Below are 14,251 nucleotides of genomic sequence, written 5' to 3' on the forward strand. Positions count from 1 at the left end.
GAAGCCTGAAAGCACACACTCAAAGATCCAGGAACAATTTCTTCCCCTCTACCATCGGATTTCTGATTGGACATTGAACCCATGATCACTACCTCACTACTCTCCAGAGATGCTGCCTGACCTGCTGAGTTCCTCCAGCATTTTGTGTGTGTTATTCTGGATTTCCAGCATCTGCACATTTTCTTATGTTTAAAACTGAGCTTCAGAATCACAATCGCAGGTTTAATATCACTGACATATGTTGTGAAATTTATTGTTTTGTAGCAGTAGTACATTGCAATACATGATAATTAATATTGTAAATTACAATAAGTATATAAAAATTAAATTAATTTAACCTGGCCGTTTACATGTGAAATCAGGAAGTACTTTTACATTCAGAGAGGTAGAAATGCAGAAATGAGTAACCAACTCAATTAACCATTAGAGTAGATAAGGAGCCAGATTTTGAAGACAGTGGTGAACTGACAGCATTGTTATTTTTTGAGTAAAGAACAATATTGAGATTTCTCAATTCTTTCAGAGAGAACTGTTAGAGAGCTCTGGATGAATTTTCTGCATTGCCCTATTGTGTGTCCAAATGACATGAAGGCTTAGAAAGGGAATCACATGGGGTGACTAAAAGCTAGTCCCATCAGTCAGATAAGAAGAAAGTTTTTGGTCAGCTTACTCATACCAACAAACCCGGTTTTGTGACATACCAAGTCAACTCAAATTCCTAATGAAGTAGAGCTGTTGATATCTTCTTTGTGATTGCCTCGATGTGCTGAGTCCAGGATAGATACTCTGAGATGTTGATGCCGAAGAACTTGAGGCTGCTCATCCTTTTCAGTACTGACCCTTCAGTGAGGTGTGTGTTCTCCTGACTTCCCCTTCCCAAAGTCCACAATCTGTCTTACTGGCAAGGTTATGGGTGCAATACCACTCAACCAGCTGATCTGTTTCACTCTTATATGCCTACTCATCGCCATCTGAGATTCTACCAGCAGCAGTGGTATAATTGGCACATTTATAGATGGTATTTGAGCTGTGTCTAGCCACACAGTCCATCAGACCATAAGACATAGGAGCAGAATTAGACCACTCGGCCTATCGAGTCTGCTCTGCCATTCCAGCATGGGTGAGAAATTAACAGTTCTTCCCCGGTTCTCTCCAGCCCTTCCTTCTCTTCCATTTGAATGAAGGAGAGAACTTTACTTGAAGATAATTCTAATTAGTGTTAAACACAAAAGATTCTATAGATGCCGGAAATCAGAGAAACACACGCAACAAGCTAGAGGAACTCCAACCTGATGGCACAAAATTCGATTCCTCCGACCCAGTAATTTTTTCTTATTCCCTTCCCTCTTCTTCAATTCCCCATTCTATGCCCCCTTCCCTCTTCTCTTCTCCTCACCTGCCTCTCACCTTCCTCTGGTATCTCTCCTCCTCGCCTTTCTCCCATGGTCCACTCTCCTGTCCTATCAGATTCCTTCTTCTTCAGCCCTTTACCTTTTCCACTGATCACCTCCCAGCGTCTCACTTCATCCCTCCTCCCCCATCCACCTGGCTTCACCTATCACCTGAAAGCATGTCCTCCTTCCCCTCCCCCACCTTCTTATTCTGGCATCTTCCCTCTTTCCTTTCTAGTCCTGATGAAGAGTCTCAGCCCGAAATGTTGACTGTTTATTCATTTCCATAGATGCTGCCTGAACTGCTGAGTTCCTCCAGCACTTTTGCTCCAATTCTAAGGCCTCCATTGGTCAGAGTTGACTATGAATATTCAGTCATAACTGGGCAGTACAATATGGAGAGCAAGCTGTTGCCCATGTAGCAAGTTCCCCTCTCCACGCATCTGATGAACCTGAAAGTACAGCAGAGACCGATACATTTTGGCACCAGCAACGTCGCAGGAGTTGCAGTCAACTTTAAACTCAAAGTAGGACTGCCTTAGGGACTCCAGCTCTGGATTTTTCCCTTGGCATTTACTCCCGAAGCCTTCCCCATGAGTGGGTACAGCTGCAAGGCAGCAGAGGTTTGAGATCAGAGTTTTCCTCCTTGTTGAGCTGCCAACCACGGCTGTTGAACCCCATCTTGGTTGTCAGAGGCTATTTGAAGCACATGCCATTGGGAGAATTTAATAGGTAGTGGGAGCATATCCCTACTATCACTTCTGGCTATCATAAGCGCAAGGAAATCTAAGTGCTCTAAATTGTTGCTCTAATTAGTGTTTCTGCTTCAGAATGATGTTCATAATTCCTTTGTGCAGAAGCAATTTAAAACAAAGTTTCAGCATAATCACATTATTTAGTTTCAGTAAATACAATGCTGTTTTGCCCCTTTACTTGCAGGGGAGTGATCACTTCATCTGGTGAATACTCCACATACCCTGCCCCCATTCTTCCCCTCTCTCCACAGAACTGGAGAGCAGGTGGTTATCTGTTGTTCCAAGGTTTCTATTTAAATAAAATTCTATTGTCAGTAATCAGCCAAACTTATGTTTAATTGTCTGTTTGTGCAATTTCAAGGTCAGTCAGGTCATGTGCCACTTGCTAGGCAGATGTAATGCTTACTCAAAGCTCTTTGCCTGCCCAAAATGCACTAGTATTGCATATTTGGATAAGATTTCTCACAGACAAGCACTGTTCTTGAGTTCCTTGTGCCCGAAGCAAAATCTTCTTCATGTTTGTACTCCCAAGTGGTAACCTGAGGCCTAAATTCGTCATTTCTTGCTGAACAGTACGCAGTGTCAGATCACATGCCTTTACTGGCTTGGAAATTCCAGCCTTCCAAGTTCACACTCTGATGCAGAGAAATCTTGGAGTAGCTATCAGTTTGTCAGTTCTACGAAATCAAGGCCGATATCTTGACTCCAGACTTCTTGGCCAGATTAAAATTGTGTCTGGTGGATTGTAGGGTAAGAGTATTATGGAACTGACTTACACACAGACTAGTTATAATGGACTTGTAAAATTGCCCTTCTTGCGTCATTCATGAAGGGACAGGAGTGGGCAAAGGTAGCCTAGCGGTTAGCATAACGCTATTACAGCTCCAGTTCAATTCAGCTGCAGCCTACAAAGAGATTGTGTGTCCTGCCCCTGACAGCGTGGGTTTCCTCTGGGTGCTCTGGTTTCCTCCCACATTTCAAAGATATACGGGTTAAGGTTAGAAGGCAGAACAGTAGCTTAGCAGTTAGCTTTGCAGTGTTATAGCGCTGGCGATAGGGGTTCAATTCCTACCACTGTGGCTAAGGAGTTTGTAATTCTCCCTGTGACCAGGTGAGTTCCCTCCAAGTTCTCCAGTTTCCTCCCACATTCCAAGCACTGCCGGTTAGTGAGTTTTGAACATCATGTGGTTAGCGCCAGAAGTGTGGCGATGAATGCAGGCTGCCCCAGTACATCGTCGGTCTGTGTTGACCGTTAATGCAAGCAACGTATTTCACTGTGATGTGTATATGACAGATAAAGCTAGCCATTATCATACGTTGGCCCTTCCATCTCCCTTCATCTCACCAAGAGAACTCTTCTTATCATTCTTTTCTCCCTTGTGGGGTTAGTTATAAATTAACTTAGCACTTGGTAACTTGCCTTACCATACTAACTGTGTGCAACTTTTTCCTGCTTGTATTCAGCGTGCCTGGGCTATGGTCGATCCCACTGATTCAGGAGCACAGCGCGAGCAACAATTGCCACCACTGCCATCTGGCTGGGAAGAGAAGACTGACAACCTGGGCCGGACATATTACGTGAATCACAACAACAGGACAACGCAGTGGCAGAGACCAAGTCTAGTGTAAGTTGCCTTCCTGGTCCGTTTTGATGTACATATCCATAGCTAGGGTGCCTAAGACTTTTGCACAGTTCTGTAGTAATTTTATGTATTGCACAATACTGCTGCCGCAAAAAAAAAGACTTTCATGACACATGTGAGTGATGATAAACCTGGTGGAGATATGGGACTACAATTCTTGGGAACTCACCTGGACAATAAACTGGACAGGACGAAAAATACAGGGGCTCTGTACAAGAGGGGGCAGAACCGATTGTACTTTCTGAGGAGGTTCCGGACATTCACTGTCTGCAGTACTGTGCCGCAGATGTTCTACGACTCAGCGGTGGCCAGTATTCTATTCTACGCTGTAGTCTGCTGGGGCAGCAGGGTGAGAGCAGCTGACGCCAAGAAGATCAATAAGCTCACCAGGAAGGCTGGTTCCGTTCTGGGGCTGGAACTGGATTCCCTGGTGGTTGTGTCTGAGAGGAGGTTGCTGCAGGAGCTACGGAGCATCATGGACAATCCCTCTCACCCCCTCCGTGACATACTGGACAAACAGAGGAGCACCTTTAGTAACAGACTGATTCCACCGAGGATCACCACTGAACGCCACAGGAGATCCTTTCTCACTGTGACTATAAGAGTGTACAACTCCTCCAACTGTATTTTGTACTATTACTTTTTAAGACCAATACAGCAAAGATTTAGCCTTGGGCATTGCCTGTCCGAGGGTAAAACTACTAAATGTCATGGATTTAGTGACTACAGACTAGTGGCACTGACCTCACATGCTATGAAATCATTAGAGAGACTGGTCCTGACACGCCTCTGGATGATTGTAAATCCACCACTGGACCCCTTACAGCTTGATTACCAACCACACTGGAGTCGAGGACACCATTACCTTTCTGTTTCAATGGGCCTACACTCATGGATGAGCCAGGCAGCACTGTGAGAGTCAGATTCTTTGATTTCTCCAGTGCTTTTAACACCATACGACCTGCTTTTCTAGGGAGTGAGCGCACGGAGATGCAGGTGAATGCTCCACTAGTGTCCTGGATTACAGACTACCTGTCCAGACAGTCACAGTATGTGAGATTGCAGAGCTGTATATCAGATACTGTGGTTAGCAGCACAAAGGCACCTCAGGGGATTGTCCTGTCCCCTTTCCTGTTCAGTGTCTACTCCTTAGACTTCAGGTACAACTCAGAGAACTTCTGCCACCCACAGAAGTTTTCAGGCAACTCTGCAGCTGTGGGCCGTATAAGTCGGGGTCAAGAGGCTGGGTACATAAGAGGTGGGCAACTTTGTTGAGTGGTGTGGGCTGAATCACCTGCAGCACAACATCAGTAAGGCAAAAGAGTTGGTGGTGGACTTCAGGTAGGTGAAAACACTCTGCGTTCACATCTCCTTCAACGGAATGAATGTGGAAGTTGTTCGAGACTATAAACACCTGGGAACTCACCTGGATAATAAACTGGACTGGATGAAAAATGCAGGGGCTCCATACAAGAAGGGACAGAGCGGACTGTACTTTCTGAGGAGGTTCCGGACGTTCAATGTCTGCAGTACTAAGCTACAGATGTTCTACAACTCAGCGGTGGCCAGCAGTCTATTCTACGCTGTAGTCTGCAGGGACAGCAGGTGAGAGCAGCTGACACCAAGAAGATCGATAAGCTTGCCAGGAAAGCTGGTTCTGTTCTGGGGGTGGAACTGGATTCCCTACCGGTTGTGCCTGAGAGGAGAATGCTGCAGGAGCTACGGAGCATTATGGACAATCCCTCTCCCCACTCCACAACATACTGGACAAACCGAGAAGCACCTTTAGTAACAGACTGATTCCCCCCAGGTGCACCACTGAACGCCACAGGCAATCCCTTCTCCCTGTGGCTATAAGACTCTGCAACTACTCAAGTTTGTAAGTGGATGGTTTCATTGCACATCTGCATTTTGCACCTTTACTGTTTAATGCACATTTTGTATTCTTTTTCGTACCTCAAAGCTTACATTTTGTACTTTAAAGTATATATTTCTGACTGAGAACCTTGCAACAATATTTCCTTCAGAATAAATAAAGTTTTGTCTTATCTTATTGTGGATTGAGAATGGGAAGGGGACAGAGAGAATGGAATCATAAGACCAGAAGATTTAGGAGCAGTTTGACCATTTGGCCCATCAAGTCTCCTCCATCATTTCATCATGACTGATCCATTTTTTCTCTCAGCCCCAATCTCCTGCCTTCATGCCCTGACCAATCAAGAATCTATCAACCTCTGCCTTAAATATAGACAAAGACTCAGCCTCCACAGCTGCCTGTGGCAAATAGTTCCACAAATTCACCACTATCTGGTTCAAGAAATTCCTCCTCATCTACGTTCTAAAAGTATGCCCCTCTATTCTGTGCTCTGGTCTTCGACTCTCCCACCATGGGAAACATCCTTTCCACATCCACTCTGTCAAAGTCTTTCAATGAGCTCACCCCTCATTCTTCTGAGTTCCAGTGAATACAGCCCAGAGCCATCAAATGCTCTTCATATGACAAGTCATTCAAGACTGGGATATTTTTCGTGAACCTCTTTTGAACCCTCTCCAGTTTCAGCATTTTGTTTCTAAGATAAAGAGCCCAAGCCCGCTCACAATACTCCAAATGAGCCCTCACCAGTGCCTTATAAATTTCAACATAACATCCTTGCTTTTATATTCCAGTCCTCTTGAAATGAATGCTAGTGTCACATTTGCTTTCCTCACCACAGATTCAACCTGCAAATTAACCGTTAGGGAATCCTACACAAGGACTACCAAATCCCTTTGCTTCTCAGTTTTTTTCGGATTTTCTTTCTTTCCAAATCATTGACATATACAGTAACTTAAAAAGAACTAGTCCCAACACAGACCCCTATGGAATACCACTAGACACGGTCAGCCAACCAGAAAAGGCTCCCTTTATTCCCACTCATTGACTCCTGCCAATCAGCCACTGTTTTATCCATGCTAGAATCTTTCCTGTAATACCATGGGCTCGTACCTTGTTAAGCAGCTTCATGTGTGGCACCATGTCAAAGGCCTTCTGAAAATCCAAGTGCACAACATCAACTGATTCTCCTTTGTCTATCCTGCTTGTTACTTCTTCAAAGAATTCCAACAGATTTGTCAGGCAATATTTTCCCTTGAGGAAACCATGCTGGATTATTTTATCTTGTGCCTTCAAGTACTCTGAGACCTCATCCTTAATAGTCGACTCCAACATCTTCCTAGCCACTGAGGTCAGACTAACTGGCCTATAATTTACTTTCTTCTGCCTCTTTCCCTTCTTGAGGAGTGGAGTGACATTTGCAATTTTCCAGTCTTCTGGAACCATTCCAGAATCTAGTGATTCTTGAAAGATCATTTCTAATGCCTCCACCATCTCTTCTGCCATCTCTTTCAGAACTCAAGGATGTTCACTATCTGGTTCAGGTAACTTATCTACCTTCAGACTTTTCAGTTTCCCTAGAACCTTCTCTCTAGTTATGGTAACTTCACACACTTCATGACCCCTGACACCTGGAACGTCAGCCATACTGCTGGTGTCTTCCACAGTGAAGGCTGATGTAAAACACTTACTCAGTTCACCTGCCATTTCCTTGTCTCCCATTACTACCTCTCCAGCATCATTTTCCAGCAGTCCAATATCCAATCTCGCCTCTCTTTTATACTTTATGTATCTGCAGAGACTTTTAGTATTCTCTTTAATATTATTGGTTAGCTTGCTTTTGTGTTCCATCTTTACATGCTTAATGAATTTTTCATTGCCTTCTGTTGGTTTTTAAAAGACTCCTAATCCTCCAACTTCCCACTAATCTTTGCTCTATTATATGCCCTCTCTTTGGCTTTTATGTTGGCTCTGACTTCTTTTGTGAGCCACAGTTGTGTCATCTTTCCTTTACAATGCTTCTTCCTCTTTGGGATGTATATATCCTCTGTCTTCTGAATTGCTTCCAGAAATTCCAGCCATTGCTGCTCTGCTGTCATCCCTGCCAGTGTTCTTTTCCAATCATTTCTAGCCAACTCCTCTCTCATGTCTCTCTAATTCCACTAACTCCTCTGTAATACTGATACATGTGACTTTAGCTTCCCCTTCTCAAATTTCAGCGTGTATTCAATCATATTATGATCACTTGCCCCTAACCTTAAGCTTTCTAATAAATTCATGTTTGGGAAAAGGTGATGGGAGAGGGAAGGGAGCTGGGGAGCACCAGAGAGACATTCTGTTCTGATCAATATACCGATTTTTTTGAACCAAGTGACCTTGCCTGGTGTCTCAGGGTCTGCACCCATGCCACATCCTGCAGCTTGCACATCTCTACGACCTGTCCCACACCCCTCCTACGGTGCTCCACCCTCACCATTCCCAACATCATTTGCTCCTGCCAGATTTACAAACTCGCTCTCCACTCCACATTAACAAATACAGTACTGTACAAAAGTGTTTGGCACCTGAGCTACACAACCAAAGACTTTTGTACAGGACTGTACATGCGGCAAATGAACCTGAATCTGAATCTGAAATTTGAAAAATAATAATAAGAAGAGGGATGGTTTATGAAATTGAGGAGTGAACTGATCAAGATAAACTGGTGCCTAAGCTTGGCAATCAAAATTGGAATAGTTTTTGAACAATTGGAGGCCTTTAATGTTGAGATGTTTCAGTTCCAGTCCCGCTCACTCCCATGAGGGAAGAAAGAGAGTCAAGTTAAGGCGAGAGTTTCAGATTTTTAAAACAGTATAAAATAGAAAAGAAAATTCCCAACTGCTGAACAGACAGTTTAACCTTGGTGGTGGGACATGGTTGCAGAAGCAATAATCAGTGACAATTAAATGGTTATAAGGCCAAATTTGAATTGATTAGTCACCATGGCTTTGTTACATGTTTCCCATCAACTGGACAGTGTTTTTTGATGATGTAATAGAGAATGTCAATAAGGGAACTGTAGTTGATATGGACTTGCAAAAGGAATTTGATAAAGCAGAATATGATAGGCCTTTCATCAAGATAGGTTGCTTCGTGACAACGTTGGGCATGGACAACATTTGAAAAACCAACAGGAATCATAGTATAAAGCACAAAAGTTTCTGCAGATGCTGGAAATCCAGAGTAATACACAAAAAAGGACAGCGCTTTCAAGTGCAGTCGATGCAGCCGAGACTGTCATTCCCGTGTGGGCCTCTACAGCCACAACAAACTCTGCTCTAACACAGACTGAAGCAAGACCTTCCAGGCGCAGATTCATGGTCTCGCGAGACTAACCGATGCCACCACGCCATATCTAACACACAAAATGCTGAAGGAACTCCAATCGTGATGAAGGGTCTCAGCCCAAAATATCACCTGATTATTGCCTACATAGACGCTGCCTGACCTGCTGAGTTCCTCCAGCATTTTGTGTAGGAAAGAGAGTAGTAGTGATTGCAATTGTGTATTTTAGATTATGAGAACACTCAGTCCTCTTTTATTGTCATTTAGAAATGTATACATGCATTAAGAAATGATACAATGTTTCTACGGAGTGATATCACAGAAAACAGGACAAACCAAAGACTAACACTGACAGAACCACATAATTATAACGTATAGTTACAGCAGTGCAAAACAATACCATAATTTGATGAAGAACGAACCATGGGCATGGTAAAAATAGTCTCAAAGTCCCTGAGTCAATCAACTCCCGAGTACCCGATAGCAGGTGGCAAAAGGGAGAAACTCCCTGCCATAAACCTCCAGGCACTGTCAACTTGCCAATACCTTGGAAGCAGCCGACCACAGCCGACACCGAGTCTGTCCTTTCGAAAACTTCGAGCCTCTGACCAGCCCCTCCAATACTGCCTCCCAAGCGCCATCCTCTGCCGAGTGCCTTCGACCTCTCCCCGGCCGCTGAAACAAGCAAAGCTGAGGATTTCGGGGCCTTCTGCTCCGGAGATTCCGGTTACCACACAGTAGGAGCGGCAGCGAAGCGGGCATTCCAGAAGTTTTTCCAGATGTTCCTCCGTACTCTCACGTCCGTCTCCATCAACTCAGAATTATGCACGGTCCCCTACTTGACAGATTACGGATATCATTCATTCACTGGAGAGACCGCGCATGCTGCCGTCGCACCGCCATCTTCTCCTCCTTATCTTTAGACAAAGAGGAGTATAGGTTCATAGGGGCTTGGTAGGAGGATTAATGCTTTTCTTTATAAATATTAATAAATTGGAATTATGTATTACGAGTGCAATTTAAAAAGGTGCAGCTGACCCAAATCTAGGAGTTGCCATACACTGTGACGACAGTAATTGTTTCAAGAAAATATTGACGGGCTTGTCATAGAGCCTTAGAATAGTACAGCATAGAAACAGGCCATTCAGTCCATCTAGTCTATGCTGAACTATTCTTCCTTCTAGATCCATCAACCCACACCTGGACCATAGCCCTCCATAACCCTATCATCCATGTACCTATCCAAATTTCTTTTAAACGTTGAAATTGTGCTCACATGCATCACTTGCACTGGCAGCTCATTTCACACTCTCATGACCCGCTGATTGAAAAAGTTTCTCCTCATGTTCCCCTTAAACTTTTCACCTTTCACCCTTAACCCATGATCTCTACTTGAAGTCCCACCAATCCCAATGGAAAAAACATGCTTGCATTTACCGTATCTATACCCCTCATAATTATGTTTACTTCTATCAAATCTTCACTCATTCGCTGAGGCTCCTAGGAATAAAGTCCTAACCTATTCAACCTTTCCTTTAACTTAGGCTCTCGTATTCTGGAAGCATCTGTAAATTTACTCCATACTGTTTCAATCGTATTTATATATTTCTTATTGATTTGTGACCAGAACTGCACACAATACTCCAATTTCAGCCCCACCGACATCTTACCCAACTTCAACAGAACATCCTAACTCCTGCGCTCAATGACGGCTAGTGTGCAAAAACAACTCACAAAAAGTGCTGGTGGAACTCAGCAGGTCAGGCAGCATCCATGGAGATGAACTGAGAGCCAACATTTTGGGCTGAGACCCTTCTTCAGAACTGGAAAGGAAGGGAGGAGACATCAGAATTAAAAAGGTGGGGGAAGGGGAAGGAGATAGCCGAATGGTGCTTTGTGAAGCCAGGTGGGTAGGGAAGGTAAAGAGCTGGAAAGGAAAGGGAAAGGTACGATAAATGTGTCAAAAGCTCTCTTTATGACACCAATTTACTGCTATGCCAATTCAAGGAATTATGTGGTCTGAACTCCGTTCTAACACACTCCTCAGTGCCCTACAGTTCACTGTGAATGGATGAATAGGAAGCAGGTTCTCAAGAACAGCTTCTACCACACTCTAAGACCGTTAAATAGTTCCGCTGGTTCAAAAGTTGGATTTCTGACCTCGCAATCTACCTCATTATTGTTACCTGCACTGTGCCTTCTCTGCAGCTCTTAAACTTTATTTTGCATTATTGATTTAGCCTGTACTGCATCAGTGCACTGTGTAATGATTTGATCTGCATGAATAGAAGGCAGGACAAGCTTTCCCATGTATCTTGAGACATTTGACACTAATAAACCAATACCACATGAAATATAGTGCTGAGAAATGTTAAGTGTTATGCTTCAGTGGGAACATTGAGAAATGACAATGCTGTGGAAAGGGCAGAAGTCTGGTGCTGTAAGCACACGTTCAGAATCAGAATCAGGTTTAATATCACCAGTATATGTAGTCAAATTTGCTGTTATGCAGCAGCAGTACAATGCAATGCATAATAACAATAAACCAATAAACTGTAAATTACTGCATACATACATATATTTATATAGTTAAATTAAGTAAGTATTACAAAAAGTGAAATATAGGTAGTGAGGTAGTGTTCATTGGTTCAATGTCCGTTCAGAAAATTCATTGAAAGTGACAGGCATGTTGGGGAGGCGGTTTAGAAAAGAGCATAGGATCTTGGTTTTATCAAGGATCAACTTTATTCGCCATATATATTACATATATTAGGAATTTTCTGTGGTGTGTTGGTCAGGGTGTGACATGCAACACTTAGAGGAGGACAACAACGAGGGACTCACGAAGCACCTTCCTCAAAATGTTGCAACAGTATCTGGATTACTGTGCCCAGTTCTGTACTTCGTAAGAATGTGAAGGCAAATTTCACAACATGTCAGTGATAATGAACCTGACTGTGATTCTGTTGTGGCAGTAGGTGCCATTAGCTACTTTACTCAGAACCTAGGGCATTGTTTTATTCTGCTTAAATTGTACAGAGTTAATCAACACTTTGTAAAAATGTCAAGCCTTTGGAGAGGGTGCAGACCAAATTAGTTAAAATAGTTGAATGCTGATGAGGTGTAGTTCTTCACTATGCTAGAGAGTAAGAGGAGAAAATGCGCTGAGGGAATCTGATGGACATATTTTAAATCTTGATGGGTTTTCAGAGTAGGTTGAGATGATGTTTCAGTTGGCAAAAGGATTCAAGATCCAAGGGACATAGAGTTAAGGTCAAAATCAGAATCTGGTTTATTATCACTACTGTTCTCTCTAAACTGGGCAGGAATGTGGCTGCACAGTAACTGAAATGCTCCCACACACATTGCCTTTGTTGCTGCGCAGCTGGAATTTTCTTTTTTGTAGATGTTAATATAATTTTGAAATCTATGTTAATATAGTTGTGAAATACCCTGTACCCTGTTAATGAATATAATCCATAAATTTTTTAAATAATAAATGTACATTTTAGAGCTTCAGTGTACTTACATTGTCAGTGTGTCAAGTTAGCAGACTGTTATAAATTGTAACAATAAACACAGAATGGAAGTCAGTAGATCACTGTTAATAAGCCGTCTGTCAATGCCTTCAAAATATTCATAGTATGCATATTAAAAAAGAACATTTAAAGTGCTGTGCAGTTTTCAGGCCGCGTAAAAATTTCCTGCTCAGAGCAATGGTTGGTCCACGCAGCTGTAAGAAAATTAAAGGGAACGTTGTCACTGACATTGTCATGAATTTTGTTGTTTGGTGGCAGCAGTACAGTGCAATGCATAAAAAATTACTATAAGATGCAATTGTGGTAGATAGGTAGATAGAGAAGTGGGGCAGGGGGAGAGCAACTCAACTTAACTTGCCCCAGTATTGAAATGTTCCCACAACCAATGGACGCACTTTCAAGAATTTCATCTCATGTTCTCAATATTTATTGTTTGTTTATTTATTTATTATTATTGCTTCTTTCTTTTTGTATTTGCACAGTTTGTTCTCTTTTGTACACTGGTTGAATGTCCAAGTTGGTGAGGTCTTTCATTAATTCTGTTATGGTTATTATTCTATGGATTTATTGGGATGCTCGCAAGAAAAGGAATCTCAGGGTTGTATATGATGACATACATGTACTTGGATGATAACTTTTTTTGAACTTTGAATAATAAATTAGTGTTCATGGGTCATTGGACTGTTCAGGTAGCTAGTAAAAGTGACAGGAACATTTTTTTCTGTACCGTGTCAGTGTTATGAACCTGGATGCACTATTTGGCTGATGGTGAAGGCATATTCAATTGGAAAGTAGAGAATTTGCAGGGTTTAGAAGAGAGGATGGGACTTTGGGATAGACAGGACGAGCTCTTGCACGGCACTGTGGTGCACCCAATAAACTTCCAGTAAGATAGCAATGTGTTTGGTCGCAATGGTTTCTACAGGATATACAAAAGGTGCTGTGTCATATTTGAACATATTTTTAATAATTCACAAGATTCTGCTGAATGTTAAGGATCTAGAATACTGTAGGTCTACCCCATCAGTGAGTTGCTTGCTGGCAGAGAATATGAAGGAATTTCGTATTGTGATGTTGCCCAAGTCGAAGAAGGCTTACAGTCTATTAGCGAGTGGCCATCATAGTCATTTTTCTTGTGATCGCAAGACCCTTTAGAACATTGTTAATGAGGAATCCCGCAAGTTTGACTCACTGATTCACTGTGAGCAGGAGCAGGTGGGGGAGGAGCTCTATGACCTCGGTTGTAGCAAGCACTAGGTCTCAAGCCACAATGTCGTCCATTTACATCTGTCAGGAGAGAGTGATGTCGAAGCTGGCGCGCTCCACCAGGGGCAGTGTGGCACGCATCCAGGCTGCAGTCAGTGCTTCTCCCCTCCAGTGTTCTCTCAGCAGAAGACAAGCTCTATTGTGGTTGCCTGCAGATTTCCGTGTATGCAGTTGGACTTAGGGCTCAAACTGCGGTGTCACTTGTTTACAGCTGCTGGGAGAGAGGCATCAGAGAAGGCGAGCTACACCGGGATGGTGTGTTGCGGCATCCGGGCTGCGTTCACTCGGCAGAACAATGAACTCAGGGTCCAGGCCATGTACATAGATATTTTGAGTGATTGTATTACTGTTATGCCGTATGTGGTTACTATCTTGTATGTGCGAGGAGTAGGCCTCCAGCTGCGGTGTCGCCTTTTTACCGCTGCCGGGAGAGAGGAGTCTGAACTGGTCAGTCCATCGG

The 14,251-nt window shown here is 43.1% G+C and overlaps 1 protein-coding gene across 17 annotated transcripts in view; it reads left to right on the top strand.

Moving 5' to 3' along the window:
* The window catches only part of nedd4l (NEDD4 like E3 ubiquitin protein ligase), a 457,701-nt gene that overhangs the window by 334,113 nt on the left and 109,337 nt on the right, over positions 1-14,251 (top strand). For all 17 annotated transcript variants that reach the window (XM_072252251.1, XM_072252258.1, XM_072252254.1 and 14 more), the window contains one exon: positions 3,611-3,771. In XM_072252251.1, the coding sequence (XP_072108352.1) occupies positions 3,611-3,771 (161 nt within the window). The remainder of the gene's footprint in view (positions 1-3,610; positions 3,772-14,251) is intronic.

Source organism: Mobula birostris, chromosome 3 (genome assembly GCF_030028105.1).
Source record: "Mobula birostris isolate sMobBir1 chromosome 3, sMobBir1.hap1, whole genome shotgun sequence".
In the NCBI taxonomy this organism is placed as follows: domain Eukaryota; kingdom Metazoa; phylum Chordata; class Chondrichthyes; order Myliobatiformes; family Myliobatidae; genus Mobula; species Mobula birostris.